The 22170-nt window shown below is 40.6% G+C and overlaps 1 protein-coding gene across 1 annotated transcript; it reads left to right on the top strand.

The window, feature by feature from the left end:
- The first annotated feature begins 295 nt into the window (after positions 1–295).
- Positions 296–21959, top strand: mfsd3 (major facilitator superfamily domain containing 3). Its single transcript, XM_084552424.1, has 6 exons — positions 296–322; positions 858–1694; positions 11132–11279; positions 15125–15225; positions 17694–17803; positions 20094–21959. Exons 2-6 carry the CDS (start codon positions 995–997, stop codon positions 20298–20300), a joined length of 1266 nt encoding a protein of 421 aa, XP_084408550.1. The 5' UTR covers positions 296–322; positions 858–994; the 3' UTR covers positions 20301–21959.
- Positions 21960–22170: the final 211 nt, after the last annotated feature.

The following is a 22170-nucleotide window of genomic DNA, read 5'->3' on the forward strand; positions in this document are numbered from 1 at the left end:
GAACAATGTGTTACAAGCAGAAAGAGTGAATACATTTTCAAGTGTGACTAGAGGACCAGGCGTTGCCAGGTTGGTAAATATTTTGTATGTTTACTGCATTGAAATAAATATAAGTTTTTAACTGCACACTAAATTGGTAATGTATTTATCAGATCAACATAAAGCAAGCGTTTAGTCTTTTCGTAACAAATGTTTAACGGACAAAACTCTTGATTCATTCTTGATTCATTTACCGTCTGCAAAAGGGGGACTACGTCACAGAACCTGGCAACCTGTCAGCCCATCCAGACCACAACTATAAACAAGCGGAGCACCCCTGCCGGTTAGCTGACGCTAGGCTAAACAACTTTCTTCCCAATGTGTGTTAAGATTTTTCGCACGGCAGATACAGAACTATTGTTATCAGTATCGGATTGCGACATAACTCCAGATAATACTGACAAGATACATAAATGTGTTTTAAACCTCTTCGCTAACTAGCATTAGCATGCTAACAAGCTAGGTTGCTAACTGTAGCTAGGCATTCAGGTTGGCAACAAACGGAATTGTTGTACCTGCCGCTGACTGTCAACGGTGCGCTTGTTTGTGTTTGATACAAAATGAATAAGAAAAACACATGTTTTAACGATATTATTGAACATGTTGGTGAACATATGTCATTTGAGTTTGAGGGGGCCTGCATTAGCCGGGTTAACGATACTGGTAACTGAGCTGGGCAGTGAAGCAATAAAACAGCGGGTCCTTGTAAGGCTGCTTGCATGGGCTCTGAAAGTTTTCAACTAAACAGTATTTATATAACAAGAGTCTAATGCCTCCATCAGTAACCATGAATTTCACGCTTTTGTCTTTCATTTCAGCTCAGTCAGCTCACCTGGGTCCACCTGCACATTTGAAGTACTCCCCTTTAATAAAAAAAATAAATAAAAAAAATTGACCTAACCAATGGACAACTGCAGTGTCAGACCAACCACAGGGCTACTTTTGGACTTTGATCATGAATGACAAACTAGTCTTCTTGGGCCTACTGTACTTTGTCCAGGGCATCCCCTATGGTCTCCAGTCTTCCCTGCTTCCTGTCTACCTGCGTGGAGCCGGTCACTCCCTCACCCGCATCGGTTTTACCAAGATCCTCTACTTCCCCTGGGTACTCAAGGTTCTCTGGGCCCCTTTTGTGGACCGAGTGGGCAGCAAGCGCCGCTGGCTGGTTGCGACAGTTTCTGGGCTGGCTCTGACATGCCTCTCCAGTGCTGCCCTGGCCCCAGAGTCACATATCTGGGGAGTAGCGGGAACACTGCTGGCCATGAACTCCCTGGCCTCTGTTCAGGATATCGCTGTAGACGGGGCCGCGGTGGGGTTATTAAAAGGACGCGGGGAGCTGGGGCTGGGGAACACAGCCCAAGTCGTGGGCTATAAAGCTGGATCAGTGTTTGCTGGAGGGGGACTCCTGGCTGTGATTGACGTGGCTGGATGGAGCTGGATGTTCATGCTGCTGACGTTTGTGTATGCAGGAGTGGCTCTTTTTGTGTGGGGGGCTCCTGTGCTAGATGAAGAGGCTGTCAGGGGCCAGCAAGCAGATGGCAGCAGAAAGGGAGGGCAGGGAGCGGATGCTATGAGGCCATGGAGGGTGTGGAGGAAACTGCTGGCAGTGCCCGGCACACCTTGGACAGTCCTGTATGTGCTCACATACAAACTGGGTAAGTGTGATTAATCCACAGGCTCTTGTAACATTTAAATGAACAGACACTGAAACTGTTGTAAACCACAGTATTGTTTTCTGTCCCATTTTATCATAACTTTAACTTTTTTATGTTTTTATCTAAGCCCAAAATGTTGGCCGCAACAAATGTCCATGCAACGAGCAAAAAGCTAAAGAATGGCCGGAGTTTATAATTGATATATGTAAAATACTTAAACAAGAGTAGGCCTGTCACGATAACAAATTTTGCTGGACGATATATTGTCCCACAATTTATTGCCGATAAACGATATTATTGTCAACATTATTTTGAGACCATTTTTTCACCAATGTAATATAATATGGCATAATAATGCCAGTACACCCCTTCAAAAGCAATGATAATTTCTCAAGAGTATTTAACATTGTATTGCAGTGTAGCGAACTACGCTCTCTGTGAGCGCACACCATTTTGCGCTGTTTCGTTCATATTTACTTTGACGACCAACGCCTCATTGAGTGTTGACTGTCGGGGCGAGGGCTCCTCTGCATCTCGGGCTGCCTTTTTTTTTTCCCACCTGGAAAAACTGGAGTGGATGGTTGTGTTTCAGGTGCGCGTACTACTTTCAACGAAATGTTCCCACGCTAGGGCTGTGGCTTTCTTATTTGAAATCATCCCTTTTATTCCTACAAATTTCTACTCACGTTGCCTTGCTCTCTGCTCCTCTCGAGGCTCACCTGCTGCACTCTCTGTGTGCTTCCCCCCACTGAGACAATTGACAACAAAGAGACTGGATGACTGACAGCAGGGTTCCCTCCATTCGTTCCCCTATGGAACCAGCGCGTCCAGGTGCACAGGCCGAGTGAACCTCTTGTCATCCAGCCTGTTTGGTAGAGAGAGACGAGGAAAACAAACGCGCATGCACAATATATCGAGGCCGGCAAAATTATCAAGTTCGTTTTCATTTATTGTGCGATTAATCGATTTATTGATTATTGTGACAGGCCTAAACAAGAGTGATCAATTACACAGTTCAACTCCTCAAGATGAACACTAGTGACCTAACAAAGAAAAAGAAAATACACATTTAGGACCATTCTTCCACATGTACCTAGAAATGGGACACGAGTTTTGCATCTTGTTTTATTTGTTTCTACTTTAAAATAAGACCTTGCTAGAAGCAATACATTTCTTGAAACTTTCAAACTTTGAACTTATTTAGTTGCATCGCCGTCCTCATGTAGCACCCAGAGATCTCCACTAGATGTCTCTGTTGGTGTTTCCATGTGGACGGCACTCAGGAATGAGTTTGTGGAAGTTTGGGAAGTAATTGTTGTGAGGCAGTTTATTGTGTCTCGGCAGATCTTGTGTGAACACTGGAAAATAAAAACCTTGTGCCGATAAATCACGTATTTTAATGTCTAACTAAAGTACAAACTGGCTTTTAAATGGCAATACTTAAATGACAGTATTTTCTTCTGAACAGTGAACTCATCTGCAAAGTTTTGCATAAGAACAGGTTTGTTCCAATAAAAGCCAAACTTTTAAAGTAGTTTTGAAATAGTTGATCTTGTATGTGTGGGAGAGAGAGTTGATATGACCATAGTTTGGTGTTTGGTAGCAGAAGGGGATTATGTAAGGATTAGAGTGTCTTTGTGTCTGTGGCGTTCAGAAACCGAAATGGAAGACGGCGCATCCTGCTGATGTGTGTTTATATGCATGTGCGTACGTGGGTGGTGGGAATGTAATTGTCTTTACTTGTGGGCGTGCATGAATGTATATGCCTTTGTTTTTAAATAGTGTGTGTGTGTGTGTTTTTGAGAGAGTGTTAAGGGTGGCTCAGTAATCGGATAAGCCCCAGCAGACGACACTACTAGACAAAATATGAAGGCTGGCTGGACCCCCTAATCTGTCTAGAGAGCACCCCCCCCCAACAACACTCTCTCTCCATCACATGAGCACACACACACACACTCACACACGCACACACTATTGACTGATGCCCACGATTACAACGATAATTACTTTTCGTGTTTCAGTGTTGTGATTGAGCTCTGTAGATACATGTCATTTTGCATTTCTTGTTGTAAGGAACTGAAATATTTCCCACCTTTGCAGCAAAATAACGGTTGTATAATATTTTAGATTAGGCCTAGATGTGCCAACGTAATTGCCTATGTGAGACAGTATTGTTTTTGTTCAAGGGGTATGTGGGTATGTTTGTGTGAGACCAGTAATCTGCCTGTCTGAACCCCCCACTTCTCACACTCGCACACACACGCACACACACACATACAAGCACAGGCCCCTCTCCCTCATCTATCCTTAATGAACTCTGAGTTTGCACTGCATCCAACACTGGGGCCAATCATTGGGTGCCTCGTGTCTGAACCATGACCCCTCTGTGCCATCTGAGGCTACAGGCATGATGGGAGTACTGTCTGGGTAAACTCGGAGGGACGGACGGGGAGCGTGAGGGGGTGGAAAATGGGAAAAAAGCCAGGAAAGAGGCAAACAATGGAGGCTTCAAGTTGCAAATAAGCTCAAATGTTGGATAGAAGCATTTTAAAATCCTCTGGTCATACAGTAATCCCACAAAAAACATATTTGGTTGTTAAACTTCCACGGGGTTCCTAGGTTATTTCATTTCAGATGAATTTATATTTGAGCCATAGAAACATATACACTTAGCATGATCATCTTGTCGCTTAAAAAATCATGAACATACACCTCTAAATGGCAACAATAAAGTATTTAGATAAGTTCTGGCAAACTTATTGGAGTATCTCCATCGTTAATGTGATGAACTACACTGATAGTTACTCTTCTAGGGGCGCCTGTGTGAACTTGAGGCTAATTGACTTAATACATCTGCTATATATTCCCTTGGACCTGGTTAGTTAAAAGCAAAAATGACAAAGACAAGTGAAGTGGGCCAAAGAGAAAGGTTAATGGCACTTAAAACGTCCTGTTCTTTCTTCTACAGTTTGGTATATTGTCTAAAAGTTTAAAAATGCAACAGACCCAGAAAGCCAGGCAATTCTGTGAAAAATAGATGAGATGTTTAGATGTGGGCTAGATACTGTATGTTTACCTGCTCGGGTCTGATGATGTTAGAGCGTTTATGTGGAAAAAATCCAGTCTGGTTGTACTAGCGTGGAGGTGGGAACGTCAAAGTCTGAGGCTATTTTTTTTTTTTTTAGCAGTGGTGGTGTTCAAGTTGTGTTTAGAGTCATGAAAACTGAAAGGTACAAAGAAACCTTTGGATGACAACAATCCAAGCGACGTGGCGAAGTGAGTCTCACAGTGAGATAATAATCCAAGGCATACCAGCAGCCTGATGAAAGAATATTTTTCCCAGGTTAGTGGGTTGTGGCTGTGATGTGTCAAGCTGACGGTTGGCCGCTTGGCTAGTGGTGAACAATCAGTAAGGGTCTGTGTCCCCAGTTTTTGCGGTGAGTCCCACACTCTTGGACCTCTGTCGGTGGCTTTTCACATGGCTGGGCATGTTGAATCATTGGTGGAGATTCGTTCAAATTAGCTGATGAGTTTAGTGAATTAGTGCACGAGAAGAGAAACAAAACGATAAAATTAGCAACTGGCAAACAGAAGGTTCTTCTCGCTTTTCATCTTCATCTCATGAGGGCATTTAAATATACTATTTATATAGTATAGTAACTTAACTATGATTAAGTGCTAATTACTATAATTTAATAATTTGAGGAACATACTATAATTCTTTGTCATCTGTATGAAAACATTGATTCTTTACATTGAGATGCTGTTCTTAAATTATTGCTTGCAAGAAACTGCACATCTCTGATGTAAGTGAGCACATCAGGGCAATATTTCCTTATTACAGTTGTGAGTCAGTAAGCCCTCTGTGTTTGACAAGAGATGTAAATGATGGTCAGAACATCAGCTGGACCCTGATGGTGAGTTTCTCTAGGGAATTAACCAGGTGCATGGAGGTTAAATAGATACAAATGTGGTAAACAAAGTAATATGCTTTAAAGAAATGTGGCTCAATGGCACAGATCATAGTGCCACTATAACCACAAAGTTGACCTCAAGAGTTTCAACAAGAACTGTATGCTTTATCCGACAGTTTTAGACAAAACCTGAATGCGAAGTGGGGGGAAAATGAGTGCAGGAAGGGAGAGAGGCTGAAGGACTGGATGAATTAATGAACATCCACCACATGGCAGCCCATGAGAAACAGAGATCAAAATGGATCTAACACTTTTGTCCACGTTAATGCATCGAAGTGCATGATCATTCTGGTAAAGGTCCGGCCCTGTACTTTTGTCACCTACATAAACATCATATAGGTAAATTAATTTAATATATTAATATAGAACGCTGGTTTACGCATTTTATTGATCAAAAATCAAAATCATATCTGTGTTTTATTAGTGGATATTATTTGATAATATTGACCTGTTTTCTTTGTAAAAATACTGCAATAGTAGGAACTTTGCGTTCGCTAAAAATCACCCTGTAACAGATTTCCATTGGGTAGGGAGATGGTGGTTGTCATTCTACTGCCTAGTCATAGGGTGTATGTTCCCACGTTCATGAAGGCCACAGAGAACTCCTTGACATGTGCATTGATCGGCAGGGACGCCTAGTGTGTTTATGTGTCTGTGAATATACTAATAGTTATAGGATATTGTGAAATTGTGTTTAGAAGGGTTTCTGTTTACTTGTTTATTCTCTGGGAACCCAAGAGCTTGAAAGGTCTGTGTATGTATGTGTATGCACATAAGTCTGTGGGCTGTGCTGAGCCCTAATGTGCAGTATGTATGAACCTCTCTGTTTACCTTGCTCTCAGCAGGGACTGATAACGTCATTCTACAAGGTGACTGTGCGTCCTAAGTGAACTCTCTAGCTCTTTTGTGTAAACTGCAGCATGGACGTCAGGATTTCAGCCCACCGTCCCCGTTGACCTCTCACCCTCAGCCCAACCTTATCCCACTGTTATCCCACTCCGTACCATCACCCCCTTCTATTGTGGTGGAAACCGCTTATAGTGATCACGTTTGTCTGGATCAAATTGATCACTGTAAGCGGATGACTATTATAGCCGATTTGTTTTCTTGTTCTTTATTTTTTAAACAGATTATTATTTAATTTACATTTGTGTTTTTATTACAAGAATATCAAGAAATTAAATGGACGCACCAAGTTGCAGCTTATGGGGGCATTGAGTGCCCACTTGATCTTCACCTTACTACACATTTGTTTTCTGTCTTAATCACTTGCTCCCGTGACTGAATCTTGTTGAAAGTGTCATAGCAGTTAAGTAAAAATACAAATTATCTTATTTTCAATGGATTTGTTGTTGTGTATAAAAAGACCCAAGGGAAGAGTGAATCTGCTGACTAGCAAGTGAGTTTGTCCCAGGTTTTTTTTTTTTAACTCTCTCCCATATAATCACTATGGTGGCTTATAGAATATAGTGGATTACTGTCCTAAACCATTTCAGACTGGTTAAACTGAGACAGGTCAAGACAAGAGATATGTTTTGTCAAACTACATCACATCAAAGTAATCAGAAATAATGCTGCTACTGCTATTAGAGATTATGTGGTTGTGAACACCACATCGATTTTAATTCAGTGTATTCACAGTCTGAGTCCGGCACACAGAAATACAGTTAGTAGCCACTTTATTAAATGTGACTGTACAATCAATTCAAATTCAATTCAACAGCTCTGCCATAAAATTCACTTTTCCTGAACTAAATGTATAATTTTTGATTTCTTGTGACATTATTGGAAACAATCTTTTCAGAATCAATCTTTTCAGGACCTTTTACTGTATATTAAGTTGCGAGTCTATTATTGATATTGTCATCGAGCACCTTTAAATAACTTGCCATCAACCAACAACCACCTGCCTTGTCTTTCACTTTCACTCTCAATGATAAATAGTTTTGTCTCTCTGCGCTGCCTGTAAACAGGGTTTCCTTTGAGCCTGCCATCCCTCCTCTGTTTCCTCTTCACTAACCTCCTAACAATGTCTCTGTTCATCTGCCCCTCCTCCCCTCCCTCTGTCTCTAGCTGTCTCCATCCCTGGCTGCTGTCCCGTCTCTCAAGTCGTGTTTAACTCACATCGTTTTATTTACAACTGCGTGATTATCATTTCCTGCACTTCATATCATATTTTTTTCTGCTTCTCTTGAACCCTTTCACCGCCCACTCTGTCTTTTTACAATTTCTTTGTTTTTCATTATCACGAGGCCATCACTTTTCCCTTTTTCTCTTTCCCCTTCACTCTTGTTACACTCTCCTCTGTTTAATCTTTGTAGATGTCTAATGAAATCCCTGCTGAAATGGACAGTAGTTGCTTTGAGAATATTTATAGTAAGGAATAATCAGCCTTGTTGTGTTTGTCTGTATGCCCTCCCCCACCCCTTCTTTAAAGAAATAATTAGTTGAAGGCAGGACTGTGAAAGCTCAGAGCCTAAACAACAGACATGCAAGCACGGGAGCGCAGAACCCCGGGTAAACAACCCTGGCATCATGGCTACTGCTTCTGCCAGTGTTTATTATGACTAATATGGCTACCACAGTGGATGCATCTCAGAACAGTTCAACACAGGATGACAGAGAGTGTGTATTATAAGCATCAACTGACCACAGATAAATATTACTCTTTGTAAAATTACTTTCCAGCATGGTATTTGCCCACACAAATCTGTTTTGTAGTTTATATGTGGAGCCTATAATCAGATACTGAACATTAATACAAATCTTTCTATTCACTCTGTTGGCTCAGTTTCAGCGATTCACTTTCACTCGATTAGCACAGAAATGTCTTCTTTTACGTCAACTATCATCTTTACTTATATCAGTGGGTTCATTATATCAGGATTGATGATATGGTCCCAAATCTATATCTTGTAGGGCTGTAAATAGTAATGAATTTCCATATTTTCAAATGTGCTGATTTTTTATTATTATTATTATTTGATCATGACGAAGAAAACTTTCAGATTCTCACATTGGTGAAGCTGTGACCAGAGAATGTGTAGGAATGCATTATTGGTCAAAACAATTACTGGAAGTATTAACAATTAAAAAAAGTTGCCAATTCATTCTCTGGTGGTTTATTAAATTCATTAACTTTAATAACAATTTTTACAAATATTTTGAGACCAATAAGTGTAATGATGGGATTTTAATAATAGATCAGTGCATGATCATTTTTCCTAATTATTAGCATTCATTCACAATTTCTGAATGTCTGGTGGACTATTATTTGTTGGTGCAGCAGCTCTGAGTTCTGTCCATTCAGATTTGCAATAATAACAAAAATGTATCAGTAGTATACTGACCAATACTGGTAATTCAGAAAATTTAGCTCGTTTCCCGGCCTTAGTGCAGCTTTTGTTCTTTTGTATCTCTTTACTTTATCTCAAAGGAAAAAAATTTGTCCATCAGATAGGTAGATATGTTTTGGAGGGACTACTGTCTGATTGGTTAATTTAATTTTCATGAGACACGCAGTCATTCCCGTCTGTGTTAAGCATGTGTAAACTGCCAGACATGAGTGGCAGAAGTGAGAGACAAGTGTTTCCTACGCAGAAATCCACATTTCCTATCCCATGTTTCTGTTGAGTTGTCACACCACTGTTATAGCGGTGACACTCTAAGTCTGCTGCTGCAATGCCTATCACTGGGAGCTTCTCAGCTTTCTCTTATTATTTTTTTTATTTCAGTCTGTTTCATGTGTCTTTTTTTCCTCTTCCTCTATTTTTGTTTGTCTCCTGGCTGACTGAGTGAGTCAGTCGTCGGTTGTGTTGCGTCGTCTTTGACAGCAGTCTGGGAGCCAAGCTGTCACTCACGCAGCTCCTTGGTCCCACTGTCTTTCTGAAGTCAGTCTCCATTAATATAATAATGGCGTAGAGTCGGCGCCACTGAATATTTTACTGTAATGTTCAGCAGAACATTACCCCCACACTCAACGCCACACAGAGAAAGTCTTACCGTCTGACAGAAACTTTTTATTTTGACTGAAAGGTCTTTGTGAGGTTTGTTTCATCCGTGGAAGTTTTTGTGTTTTTGTTGTGTTTTTCTTTTTGTGCTTCAGGAAAAGTGCTAGGCCCCCGTTTGATAAAGTGACTGAGGGTATTCTTTTTCTTGTCAAGCATCTATTATTGACACTTTCCAGGAATAGGCCTAGGTGTGCCGCATGTCGGTGCGCTGCATTTGATTCTGAAGTCGTCATTTCAGGAAAACCATGTTGTTCAGTCTTGCAGGCTAAACCGTGTGATACAACACCATCGTCGTGTGATTGGAACAGACATGTATATTCAGGAGGTGATACGCTTATTTACTGTAGGGGAAAGATACTAATGCTTAGTCAGAGACACACAATATATGATTCATTGTGATTGTCTTTAACTCTGCTCTACTTCATTTTTTCATTAGTATGGCCCTGTTCAAACCTGACATTAACATGCATCTTGGGTCTTTTGATCGCAAGTGTCCAGCTCTAAGTACGTCCGTTCACACCTGGCATTCAAGTGCATCTCCACCTGAGTCTCAAGTGACCATGTCGAGTTCATGCTAATAAAATAAATACATGGAGTTGCAGTAGAATATTGTGCAAACAGCTGCTGCCTCAAAACTATGTCTACGTTCCGCTGTTTCAGAACCATGAACTCCATTGTTTGTTGTGTGATTTGGAGTCATGCACAGTGCGACGACATTATACTACAAATGGGCTGCTAGGAAAGTGTTGGAATGCATAATAAGCAGTAAGGTTTCCGAAAGCACGCCTGTTAGGCTAATTTATTTGTTTATTTCTGCCTCTGACGTTAGAACCCACACAAAGCTCAGTTTATAACTTGAACCCCAGAGTCATCCATTTGCACAATGTTACTGCTTTGCCATTTGCAGCAGTGAAAGGGAAAAAATATCAAGAAATAAGGTAAATAAAAAAAGACCACAGTCAGTATTGACAAAATACAGTAACTTCACTCCCTATGCCGTCTTTGTGTACATCAAGATGAACACATGGCTAATTAGCAAACTACAAAATACCGGTCATTTTTATGATGGGATTACATATATCTAACGCGTATTCAATAATTTGTTAATTTATTCTTGTTTAAATTTATTTAGTAGTTTGAATCAATAGCTACAAAGACAAGATATAAAAAGGCCTTCCATAATAATGAAAAAACAACAAGGTGCTTTTGCCGTCTCTGGTGGTCCATCATAATAGCAGCTGTGGTTTCTCTTCTGTTGCCAGCAAAGGGTACAAGACAGTTTTTTTTGCATCATTAGATCATCCAGGACATATGTTAATATAAGTTTCTGAGGGAGGCTCTGTGCCAAAACGTGTGAGCATTATTTTTTATGTATTTTGTCCTTGATTTGGGAAGTTTGAGATATGCAGCCATTTAACATCCCTCTTTTTCTCTTTGTGTCTCGTGTATACAGGTGAGCAGGGTGCCGTGACCATGTTCCCTCTTTTCCTGCTGGATCACCACATGACTGCCAGGGAGCTCGGCTTCTGGAACGGCGTTATCGCCATGGGCTTCTCCATCTGTGGGTCATCCCTGGGAGGCCTGCTGCTCGCTCAGTTCAGGTAGCCTTCATCAACACCGTCATTTGGGTTATCTCTGGGCTATGTCTCTGTCTCTTTCCACTACTTTTGCTCAGCTGCAGTATTCTGCAGTAAGGTTTGTCAATGGTATAATTTTGTAGGCTTTTAAATTTAAGTGGCGCCCAGCGTAAAATGCTCTTGAAAATGTGTAAAATGCCATCACAGCCACATTCTTCACATTCTTTCAAATCATTCAGCATATCAAAATCTTAAAAGGTACAGTAAATTACCTGCATTAGTTTCCAAGTCCATAAAGCCATCTTTGAATATCTTATTTTGTCTAACCAAAACTACATTTCACAAGCTGGAACCAGGTAACTTTGGCCATTATTTCTTAAAACTGACTTCAGGACTGACTTATAAAAAGAATGGTTGTTTCTGTTCTAATATTTACATGTGAATGTGAACATTTAATGGAGCCAAGTGGCCCCCAGTCACAAATGGTTTGTGATATGTCTTGGCAGAGTCATTACAGTAAATTAGATTACAACCAGTCTTAAACAGAAGGAAAATGTTGGCACTAATATGATTACAACAAGCAATATAAAGCAATTATTTGTGAGGCTGGTTGCGAGTTTGCAGCAGGGTAAAGAAGGAGATAAGACTAATAAGGTACAATGTGCTGCGGGCATCCCATCCGAACGTACCATCATCATCGTGTTCATCACCCTCCTCCACCTTCCAAGTTTTTCGGCGTACACGGACTCCTGTTTTCATGCAGATGTCTCCTTCACCTCTTCCTCATCGCTCTTTTACAGTTATTGTTTTATAGTACTAATCTTCATAGGCGGTGTGTATATATTTCTTTTTGTCTGTGTGACTGAGTGTACGGCAATTTAAGTAAACACAGCCCTGTTTGAGAGCTCAGGGACCCCCCGTGTGGTGTGTGGTGTGAGAACAGCATGAGCAGCAAATCCATCATACATAACACACGCATAACACACACACACACACACGCTCCTTAAGGTTTGATCATTGAATCAATGTGCACCTAGCTGAATTTAGGTATCAGATTTAGATGTTCAGACGGATAATAAGATGTTAGACTTTATGATATATTACAATGACACTACATAGTAAAATTATAATTTCTGTTTTAAATAACTTAATCAATAGATCACACATTACAGCATTTTTGTGCTGGTGCTTTACAGATGACTAAAAGGCAGAGAATAAGGAAGCTGAAACGTCAGCGCTACAAGATTTTATGACATATTCAGATTCTATATAAATTGTTTTATAACTTCTGGAGATTTTAGGATTTTAAGAAGAATCTTTCATAGTTAAGTTGAAAATGAAAAATCTGCATCCATATAAACAATAATAAATTACATATATATAGAATGTAATTTTAGGATGGCTGAATCCAGCTTTGATAAATAATTTTTGTCTTGTTAATACAATTGTGTTTAACATTTTCATGTTTTCCCCTCCAGCAAATCGATATTTGCACCTGACCATTGTTGCATAAGGTTTTCCGTCTACTAATACCAGGATCACATTATAGCACAGCTCTGCCTATGGCCAGTGTGATGTAATGGGAACTATAAATAACAACAATGCCTTCATGGAGGACAGTGCATTACTTCCCACTGTGTGCATTACTGTACTCAGACCCTCGTTTAATTTTTTTTAGCCACATGTGGAAGGTTTTCTGCTATTTAGCCAGTGTTTAATGGAGGTGAGGTGTGCTTATGTGTCGCTATCTGTGCAGTGTTTAGTTGTTCATTTGTGGACGTGTATCATTTACTTGGTGCTCTTTCTGATATCAGTCTGTTTGTGGTTTTGTTTTGTTTTTTCTTTTTTTCCCAGGGTTTTTCTTCTCTTGTGTAGTGACACTAACAAACACAGAAGGAGCCTCCCAAGGCAAAAGTGTTGTTGAGGCAAAAGCGCTTTGAAAAGACGCCATTGTCATACTCTGGCTTTTGATCTTTCACTCTCCTTCTCTGTCTCACATGTTAAGGATTGTAACTTGTAAAGGCAGTAAAATGCTCACAGACTGACAGACACAGAGAACACCCTGGGCTGCGTCATCTAAATGTCTTAGTCTGCTTCAATTTTTTTATGAAGTAATGCCCTGATCTAGTTGGATTCTTGCCAGTGGATCAGGTTTGCACATACGATACAATGAGGTTCAGAGATAAAAAAAAAAAACCCAACCCTGATAAAATGGAACACGACGTCTGACACCTTACTTGAACTGTAAGTGTATCACCTGTTTGGTTAGTGTGTGTAATATTAGTTATTATATAGAATGTGAAGATACTAATTTAAGAATTTTCTCAGCCTTTGTTAAATTTGCTGTCATATTTACAATAGATCAAAATTTGGCCTGATTTGGCCCGACAGTCATTTTGTAAGAAACAAACTATGAACAGTTTCTGTAGTCCTTTTAAATATTAGTCCAAGTTAGTTGCGTAGGGCTAGAAAAAAAGGGACAAATGATGTGCTTAAGAGTGCTAAATTACAGGCATGGTACCAGATGAACCCCACTGCCTCCTTGCCTCTTGGTGGCTCACACACATTCACACACACAAGGAAAGGGCTGTCCAGTAGGCTGTTGTCCCACCTCTAAAAGCTCAGTTGGAAGGTTTATCCTCCCCACCATCAGAAACGCCTGAGTGGTCAGGGAGTGATCCCCTCTACAACCGCCACTGTCAACCTGAGAACATGGCTATTCTTATCCGGGCCTGGCCCGTGTGAGGTGGCAGCCAGGCAGGGTCTCTTTCTCCCCCACCCTCCTTCCCTCTCTCTCTCTCTCTGTCACACACACACACACACACACACACACATATGCATGCACAGACACACACCCCTCAGCATCTCTTGAGAGTGCGTGATATGAAAGACTGTCATTGAGAAGGGAGTTAAAGGAGCAGCAGAGAGAAGAATGTCTTTAGCATGTGAATGATGCAGGATTGGTTTTCCTGTAGAGGGGTAAGGAAAGCCTGGGCAGAGAGAGAGGGTGAGGTAAAGATACTGAGAAGAGTTGGGGGGGGAGGGGAATGTCCTTTACAAAAATAAAAAGAATTAAATAAATAGAATTTATGACATCAATCTTGGAAACTGAAGGGGTTTCACATCTTTTTTTTTTATAGAGAAGTGAGCCCTCAACAGTATTATCATAAATGATCTGTTTTGAATGCAGCGGGGACTTTTTTTTCTCCTTTTGCATTACTACTATCCACCAGCAAACATGTGAGCAGACGAAGATTCTTTAGAGAACTTAAAACTTTGATGTTAATCTTTTCACAACTTGTAATAACCTAGTATAGTGCTCAAAAAGGTTTTGTTAAGTGTGCTTTTCTTATCTGACTAAACCACATATCCTGCTTTGTGTAACGGACCCCGTCTTCCTCACAACCTTTTTTACACATAAGTAATTACATGTAAAAAAAACAAACACGCACAACCCTTTGAGTGGCAGGCATCCTCTGAGTGATTGGCATTGTTAATCCCTAATGTGTGAGTGCACTCGTGTGTGTGTTTGTACGTACTGTATGTTAACAGTGATTAATTATCTTCCTCATGCTGGGGATCTCCTTAGGTTATTGATTACGTCATAAACCAAACCCACAGGGGGATGATTTTCTCGCACTAACAGGGAATCAATTAGCGTCTGGAGACTTGTTTACTTAAGCATGTGCGCGCATGTAACCACAACATGCGTGCGTGTGTGTGTATAACTGTGTGTGGCACGAAAAGAAACACGTCTCTAAATTTAATGAAACCAGAAGTCGCTGTCATCACATATCACACGGCTCATTGTACCTAAAAGTTAGCAAACATCTCTGTGATATGCAACTTGTTTGCTGTTCTTTCCACAGCATCGGGGCTCTGATGCGACGTGTGTTTGTGTTGCGAACCGTCAGCATGGTCTTCCAGAGTTCACTACTCACCATTTTGGAGCCGTCACCTCTCATGAAAGGTGAGAAATAGGAGTCACACACACAGTTACCACATATTACCAGCTTTCATTATTCTAATGACTACAGTCCAGTATATCAGTTAAAATGTCACGCACAAAAAAAAATCTCAATTTTCTCTCTCCATGCAGGTGAATGAGGGTACCACATGTTGTTTATTGAGTTCTTTAGATTTACTTATTTAAATGTTCCTGATCCTGGCCCCTGACATATACAACACTGATTTGACCTTCTTGTTTCTTGAATAAATGCACATTTACTAACATGCAGGTGCATTAATACATTAGTGCAACGCTGTGGGTCATAGATGTACAGTGTGAGCTTTTATGGTTAAGCATGTTAAGTAACATGCAGACAGCAGGCATGTACCGACACAGTAAAAGTGATAGATCCTTCTGTAGAATCATCAGTGCTTTTCCATGTATGATTTGAGACTCTCTTGAAAATCTTTACCTTTTCAGAACTAAAATTGACCTTAGAAGCAGAATTATTTTTTTTGTTCTTTACAGAGCATAGAAATTGTTTAACCTGTGGAAAGGAGATTTAGTTAGACATTGCTTTTTTTAAGGTGCTGGTAAACTGGTTTAAGCAAAATATTTAAGAAACATGGTTGAGGACAAAAGTATTTATTTCTGTTCTGTGCCAGCCACGTGTGTCTGCCCTGGTGGAACTACAGTGTTAGAAGATGGACTACTAAAAGCACATCTTAGATACATCCCATATGTGTTCTTACTGCTTTATTTCATACAAGCTCTACAAACGTGAAGAAATATTTCACCTTTTTAAGACAAGAGAGTAATTAATGATATTCATAAGGGCTGGCAACACAGCAAGGCTCAAAGTGAGGACGTTGCTTGGCAAATAATGCAAACTGAGCATAGGTTATTCAAAACGTTTCACTGGAAACTTCATTGGACATCAACATATTGGTCTTGGTTCAAAAAACATAAGCATATTAGCAAGTTATGCAATGAGATGGAAAACCCAACAATAACTCATGATCTGTGTCTCATGTTGATCACGTAGATCGTTTTGTTTTTGTGAATGGCTGAATGATGTGAGGCACAATGGCATTATCTCTTTTCCCTGTGTATCCTGTGCTAAATGACAGACATGAAGAAATTAAGCACCTTTTCATAGCATTTAAAGAATCATATCATGGTTTCCAGGTCAGGAAGTGGTTACAATTTAATATAATTTAATTCAGCCACTAAATGAAACGTGGTTATGACATGGCAAGTTGTGTACACAAAATGCTTGGCTTCAAGTGGTAACATCGACCGTAAGTTATGAAAACACCGCTACTAGGCAACTGTTGGCATCGAGAAGCCACAAAGGCTAACAGATCACAAGCTAATGACCAGATAATTCAGTGTAGGACATTTAAAGGCATAATGAGAGGAGGAGGCCATTGGGAATATCTGTATTTTACCCATACAAAAACTGTATTATTAAAAAAAAAAAGCAACTCTACAACTAAACTGCAGTATATTAGATTAATAGGCACTGTATCAACAATTTCTTGTTATTAGGTAGTGAATACCGGAGGAAAGGGCCATTCATGTAGACTCTACTGGTGTACACAGTACACAAACACATTTGAAGGCAAATCATTGTTAGACTGTCCAACAAACCCTGAAAGTTGTGAACCAGTGGTCTACGTTACAAGCGTTTGTGCAAGATTCAGTATTTATACAGCACAAGAGTGCACGATGCAAAGAACACTGATAGACAGGAAAGGTGTCTGTCTCTCCAGAGAGCTATTCAGTTGTTAATATCTGAATGACACATCCGATTGTTTCGCACAGCCAGTCTCAAAGCATTTGGGATTCACATCCATGCCCTTCATCTCTGCCAGAGTTGTCTGTTCCCATATCAAGCCTCTCAGACTGAAAGTTGAGGCCTCTCTCTCTCACACTCTCCTCCATTTTAAACCCAGAACAAAGATTTCAGGAAAACTCAATACAGAAAAGCCAAACAGAAAAACATTCAGTTTCAGATTTTTCAATATTACATGATAACCCTCCGCTTCCCAATCATCAGTCGGTGTATCTGTGTGACTCCGCCAGCCTTGTGTCGCTGACTGAAGAGTCTTATTCGGCAAAAACTCTGGCGGCTTGAGTGAATAATTCAGTGTTAGCGGGAGCAGAGATAGATAGGCTCTGTGGTTCCTCTGTGTTCCCCCACTAACACTGCTCTGCCACTTCCCCTCAGAGGATACACTACATGTGTTTTGGGGACTGGGACTGCGAGCTGCTTACCGTTTCTCACTGCTTTGTCTTCCTCCTTTGAATTCTATAGAGAATATTATAGTGAGAAATGTAGCAGAGCAGAAAACAGTGTAAAACTGATGGTTTCTGCCTTCCCTCAGAAAAAAACCTGCTTGGCTTTTTGACAGCTTACTATAGTTGGACTCAGATGTGTCTGACTGGTTTTGATTCTTTTTGCCCGCATGTGTACACCTCCTCAGGTATGGCAGTCCTGAGCATGAGTGCTCAACACTTCCTGGGTGGTCTCATCACCACGCTCACCTTCACTACCATGATGCATTGCACTCAGAGGGCAGAGGAAAGCATTCAGGTAAAAAGCACTTTATTCATAGCAGCCAACCAGCTCCTTCTGGTAACCCAGGCTGCTGTTATGTAACGATTTGTGTCTTTGCCGCCATCTTTTTGGTGTTAATTGTGTTGTTTTCTTATTGTTTGGTCGTCTCCCGTGGCTTAACAAACAGACAATATATTAGTTCTTTTCTTTGCATTCTCCATCCTTCCCTTCTGTCTTCTCCCGTCTTGGTTTAATTGTGCTATTTCATAATATTAAGTAATTTCCTTTGGTTGTCAAAAGGAGGCCAGAGGGAAATCCTCAGCATACAAGCCACACCTAGTGGCACCTGTACCTGTCTGTTCTCATCAGCTGTTTCCACCTGGAAAATCTCAAAGGTCTAAGCAGACCCATTTTCTGTTCATTGTGCCCCCCCTTCGTTTCTTCTCCTCTCCACCGGCATTGTCTAACCTACCACCTCTTTTTCTTTGTCACTCTGTAGTCCTTTAAATGCTCTCTCTTTTTCATTCCCGACTTTTCCTTCTCCTCTCTCGTTTTCTCCTCTTTGACATAACTCCTTTTGTCCCCGTCGTAACTGGGCCATCGCTGCCTGGAGGTGATCGTTGTTCACACAGTCATTCAGATGTCAATCTCTGAAGGTGACAAATTATCATTTAAATTGCTGTCAGTCTTAAAGTGCAGAATAAAGTGTCGAGAAACCGGCACAGATTTCAGGATTGGGCTCTGAATTAAATAAAATAATATGAGAGAACAATCACAACAAGCTAGGATGAGAACAACAGTAAATTTGATAGGTTCTCTTGACACATATACCGTTTGCTTTTTAGTGCGTCTGTGAGCAAATCAGTATGTGTGTGCGCACACGGAAGGGGAGAGCATTAGCTCTCCTGTGCTCGTTGTGTGCATATGTGTGTGTTATTGAAGGTAGCGCTATCCAGTAACAGAAAGCTGATAGTGTGAGTGCTTGTTAACGATCCCCAGGAGAAAGAAACCGAATCTGTTAAACAAGTTGCTCAGAATAAAGACACTCCACTTAGCTGTGGTCACACAGGCTCTCAGAGCTCTCTACTTCAGCCTACGGACCACAGCAAAAACTCCCCAGTAGCTCCTCACCACTCGTTGTCACTCATCCCCTTTGTTTCCTGTGAGAATAATTAAGTATGTTTGTCCATTAAATTTGGAACTGACAAATGACTATTTATGTGATGGAAGGATAAAGGGCTACAATTCAAAATGGATTCATTTGCAAGTTATCTTTTGTTTAGCTGATTAATTATTTCAACCTTTAGTCGCCTGTGGATGTCTTCTTTCATTCAACAGTCCAACACCAAAAACTACACAATTAACAATGACATAAAACAGAGAAAAGCACATCTCCATATTGAACACGTCAGTATACTGTAAGATATTTAATATTTTTGCTCAAAGAACAATTATCAACTTTTGTAAAAGTAATTGTTGCAGTTCTAGTTTTGAAGTGATAATAGAAAACCATTTGTAGTCCTGTCAAAGTAGCTTATGTAGTTCTGTTGGTAGGTATTTTCCTGTTTTTTATTAAAACAAACGAGTCATTAGATGAAAATCCCCTTGTGAATTGTGAATTATGTCTTTCAGGCTTCTTACAGAGTAAATCTTGAATTATTAAGTCTTTCTTTGATGGCAGGGCTCGAAACATTTCTCATGAATAAGACAAGAATCCTTTGTCTAATGAATTCGTTTGTCCAGTCAGCGGTCTAGGTGTCACTAGAGTCCTGTGTTTGTCCGAGTTACCTGCTGAATGTGGTTCTGTTGGGCAGACAGAGGAGGTTTGGATAGATTAGGTAATCTCCCTCTCTCTCACTCTGTCTTGAAAGCCTTAAGGCTGAGATCAGATAGTCTTCTTCGTTTGGCCTCTTTCCATCGTCTCAGGCAGTGATCTCACGCTTTCTCTTTCAGACTTCCAGTCTCCCCTTCTCTTTGGCACTTCTGGGCTTTTTCCTAAAGATTTCAAATCACACCTTTCCCTTGTTTTATGTCTGTGGTGGCAAATTTTTCCGTATTATTCCTGTAGAGTTGGAAGCTTTAAGTTCTTCTAGAGGACAAGATGAAGTGTCACCTTTTATACCCATGTTACCAAGTCGACTTTCCACCCTACTACACTCTCCTTTTCCTCACAATGTCTCTTTCTTTCCCAAACTCTCTCCTTTCCCCTTGTCCCTTTTCTCCTCTCACATACTTCTCCTTTACCTTCTCCTTTTAATCTCTTTATTTATCATTCCTCCTCCTCTTTTTCACTCATCCTACGTCTCGGCTGCCTTTCTCCCTCTAGGCGACCCACTACAGTTTCCTGGCGACTCTGGAGGTGCTGGGAAAGCTGACGTTCAGCGCTCTGGCTGGAGGCGTGGTGGATTGGTTTGGTTTCCAAGTTGCCTTCCTCTTCTTCCTCACCCTTTCCGCTGCAACGGCCCTGCATGTGTGGACAGCTACTTTCACTGGTGCTCTCAGGGAACACCAGCTCAAAGAACAGCCCAAATGAGATCAGGATGAAAAGTCCTGATTTAGGGCATCTGTAGGTGCTGAAAAAAAAGGTTCAAATATAAAACCTGATAATACTATTAGTATTCAGACACACTGAAAGTTCTTAAATCCTCTTAAATGTAACACTCATGACTTCAGCAAATCATCTCAGTATAGAAGATCTTGAATAAGTTGACTTTTAGCCATTTTCTTAAAGGAGAAATCAGCCATGTGGTTAAGTACTTTATTGCAGTGTGCTTTTTTCCAAATTTCATTTCACTGGCAAAACTGGCCTTACGTTTAAATTATTTTGCTTTTGAAATGTTTGGGGAAGTCTTAATGTGTATAGTAACTTGATGAAAATACTGTGTAGATAAATAGTAGCGTTTTGAGCATAGCTGTATTGAATATTCTGGGCAGAATGGGATTGGTGCATCCAATTGGTTGGCTGCATTTAATAAGGGTTCAGTCTGTTAGGCAGTGACATGTAGTCATGTATTAATAGTGCTTAGGATCAAAGGGAACTACAATCAAAGCTGTTGTAATCATCTGAGCCATTTTAACATTGTTACACGGCAGCAATAAGAGCTGTAGCCAAAAGCAATATCGTTATTTTATGCTTGTTTTGTCATACTGTACTGTATATTTCGTTAGTCATTCTTCTGAGTTGTATGGTTTACAGGTGTCAACGTTTAAATCTTTACTACCTCGTATCAGCACTGTATGGTACGATACACAGGAGGCGAATGTACAGTAGCTATGTTACTTACGCTAAAACAGTTGGCCAAAGTAGGTTTGCAGTTACGAGGGCTTAAAAAAAGCAGATCAGCTGTTGGTTGAGGAGCATTTGTTCTGCTTAACACTCATTTTCAGAGTAAAATCCCCATCCTTCTGTAACCCGATATTCGTAGGAAATCTCAGCCTTACATACTGCATGGTGCCGTCTTGTCTCATTTACAAACCCTGTTTTCAATAAAACTTGAATGATCAATACCACTGGGAGACTGGGGCTCCTGCTATTATCATATGACGTCTGTGTTTTATGTTTAAAATATGTCATATGCACTATAATATATATGTATTATAAACCATACTGTAACTCTCCATGGTACTGTATCCTATAGAAGATCTTTTTTTCTCCAGGGCTTAAATCTAAAAGAAACAGCAGCGTAGTGTTTTGTTTTGTTTTTCCTTTCGCCGGGCTCTGTGAGAATAAAGTAGTATCCTCCATGTAGGTGAATGTATTAATAGAATTAAGTCCTAAAACTGATTCATGTTCTGACACAAAGCACAAAAGACAAAGAGTGACTGATTTAAGTAAAGTCAGTAAGTAAGTTTGGCTAAGTTAAACAGCTGGTCACCTGCTTTCAAGCACATCATAATAAATACAAGGATGCCATATGACACTATTACTGGTTTATTCATGTAGCCAGGTCCTCTGTCATGTCAGGACTTACAGAGTCGCCTCTCTTGTCTCTCAGCTACTGCCTGAGATTTGCACAAAAATAAACCTGCTGAGTGAATCTTGGCGTCTGTTTCATTGTGTGGTATTTACTTCTTGTCAGCTGATTTTACCACATTTTCTGTCCCCAGGGGAGCGGTCCGTGTGGTCCTCCAGGACACTCCCACCTTTGAAAATCCGACGTGGCTTATAGCCGCTCCGAACACAACGCTCGCTCTCAGCAGTGTAGTGGCTGAGGGCTACAGGAGTGAATAGGGCCCGTGTCACAGGATCCACAACCCATACAGCTCTAATGACACAACAAACGCTGTGAAGGAGGATTAGGCAAGCTTACACAGCCCCTCAATACACCTCCACTTTGCACTTTCTCAGCCAGCCTCATTATTTGAGCATTTTGTGTAGTGACATAGAGAAGGAAGGCTTAAAG

This window comes from Chelon labrosus (genome assembly GCF_963514085.1).
Source record: "Chelon labrosus genome assembly, chromosome: 9".
Taxonomy (NCBI): Eukaryota; Metazoa; Chordata; class Actinopteri; order Mugiliformes; family Mugilidae; genus Chelon; species Chelon labrosus.

Excerpts from the sequence above, each read along its gene's own strand:
- mfsd3 (XM_084552424.1), top strand. The coding sequence starts at position 995 with ATGAATGACAAACTAGTCTTCTTGGGCCTACTGTACTTTGTCCAGGGC. Across the intron at positions 1,695-11,131 it reads TGTGCTCACATACAAACTGG|GTGAGCAGGGTGCCGTGACC; the intron begins GTAAGTGTGATT and ends TCGTGTATACAG. Across the intron at positions 11,280-15,124 it reads CTGCTGCTCGCTCAGTTCAG|CATCGGGGCTCTGATGCGAC; the intron begins GTAGCCTTCATC and ends TTCTTTCCACAG.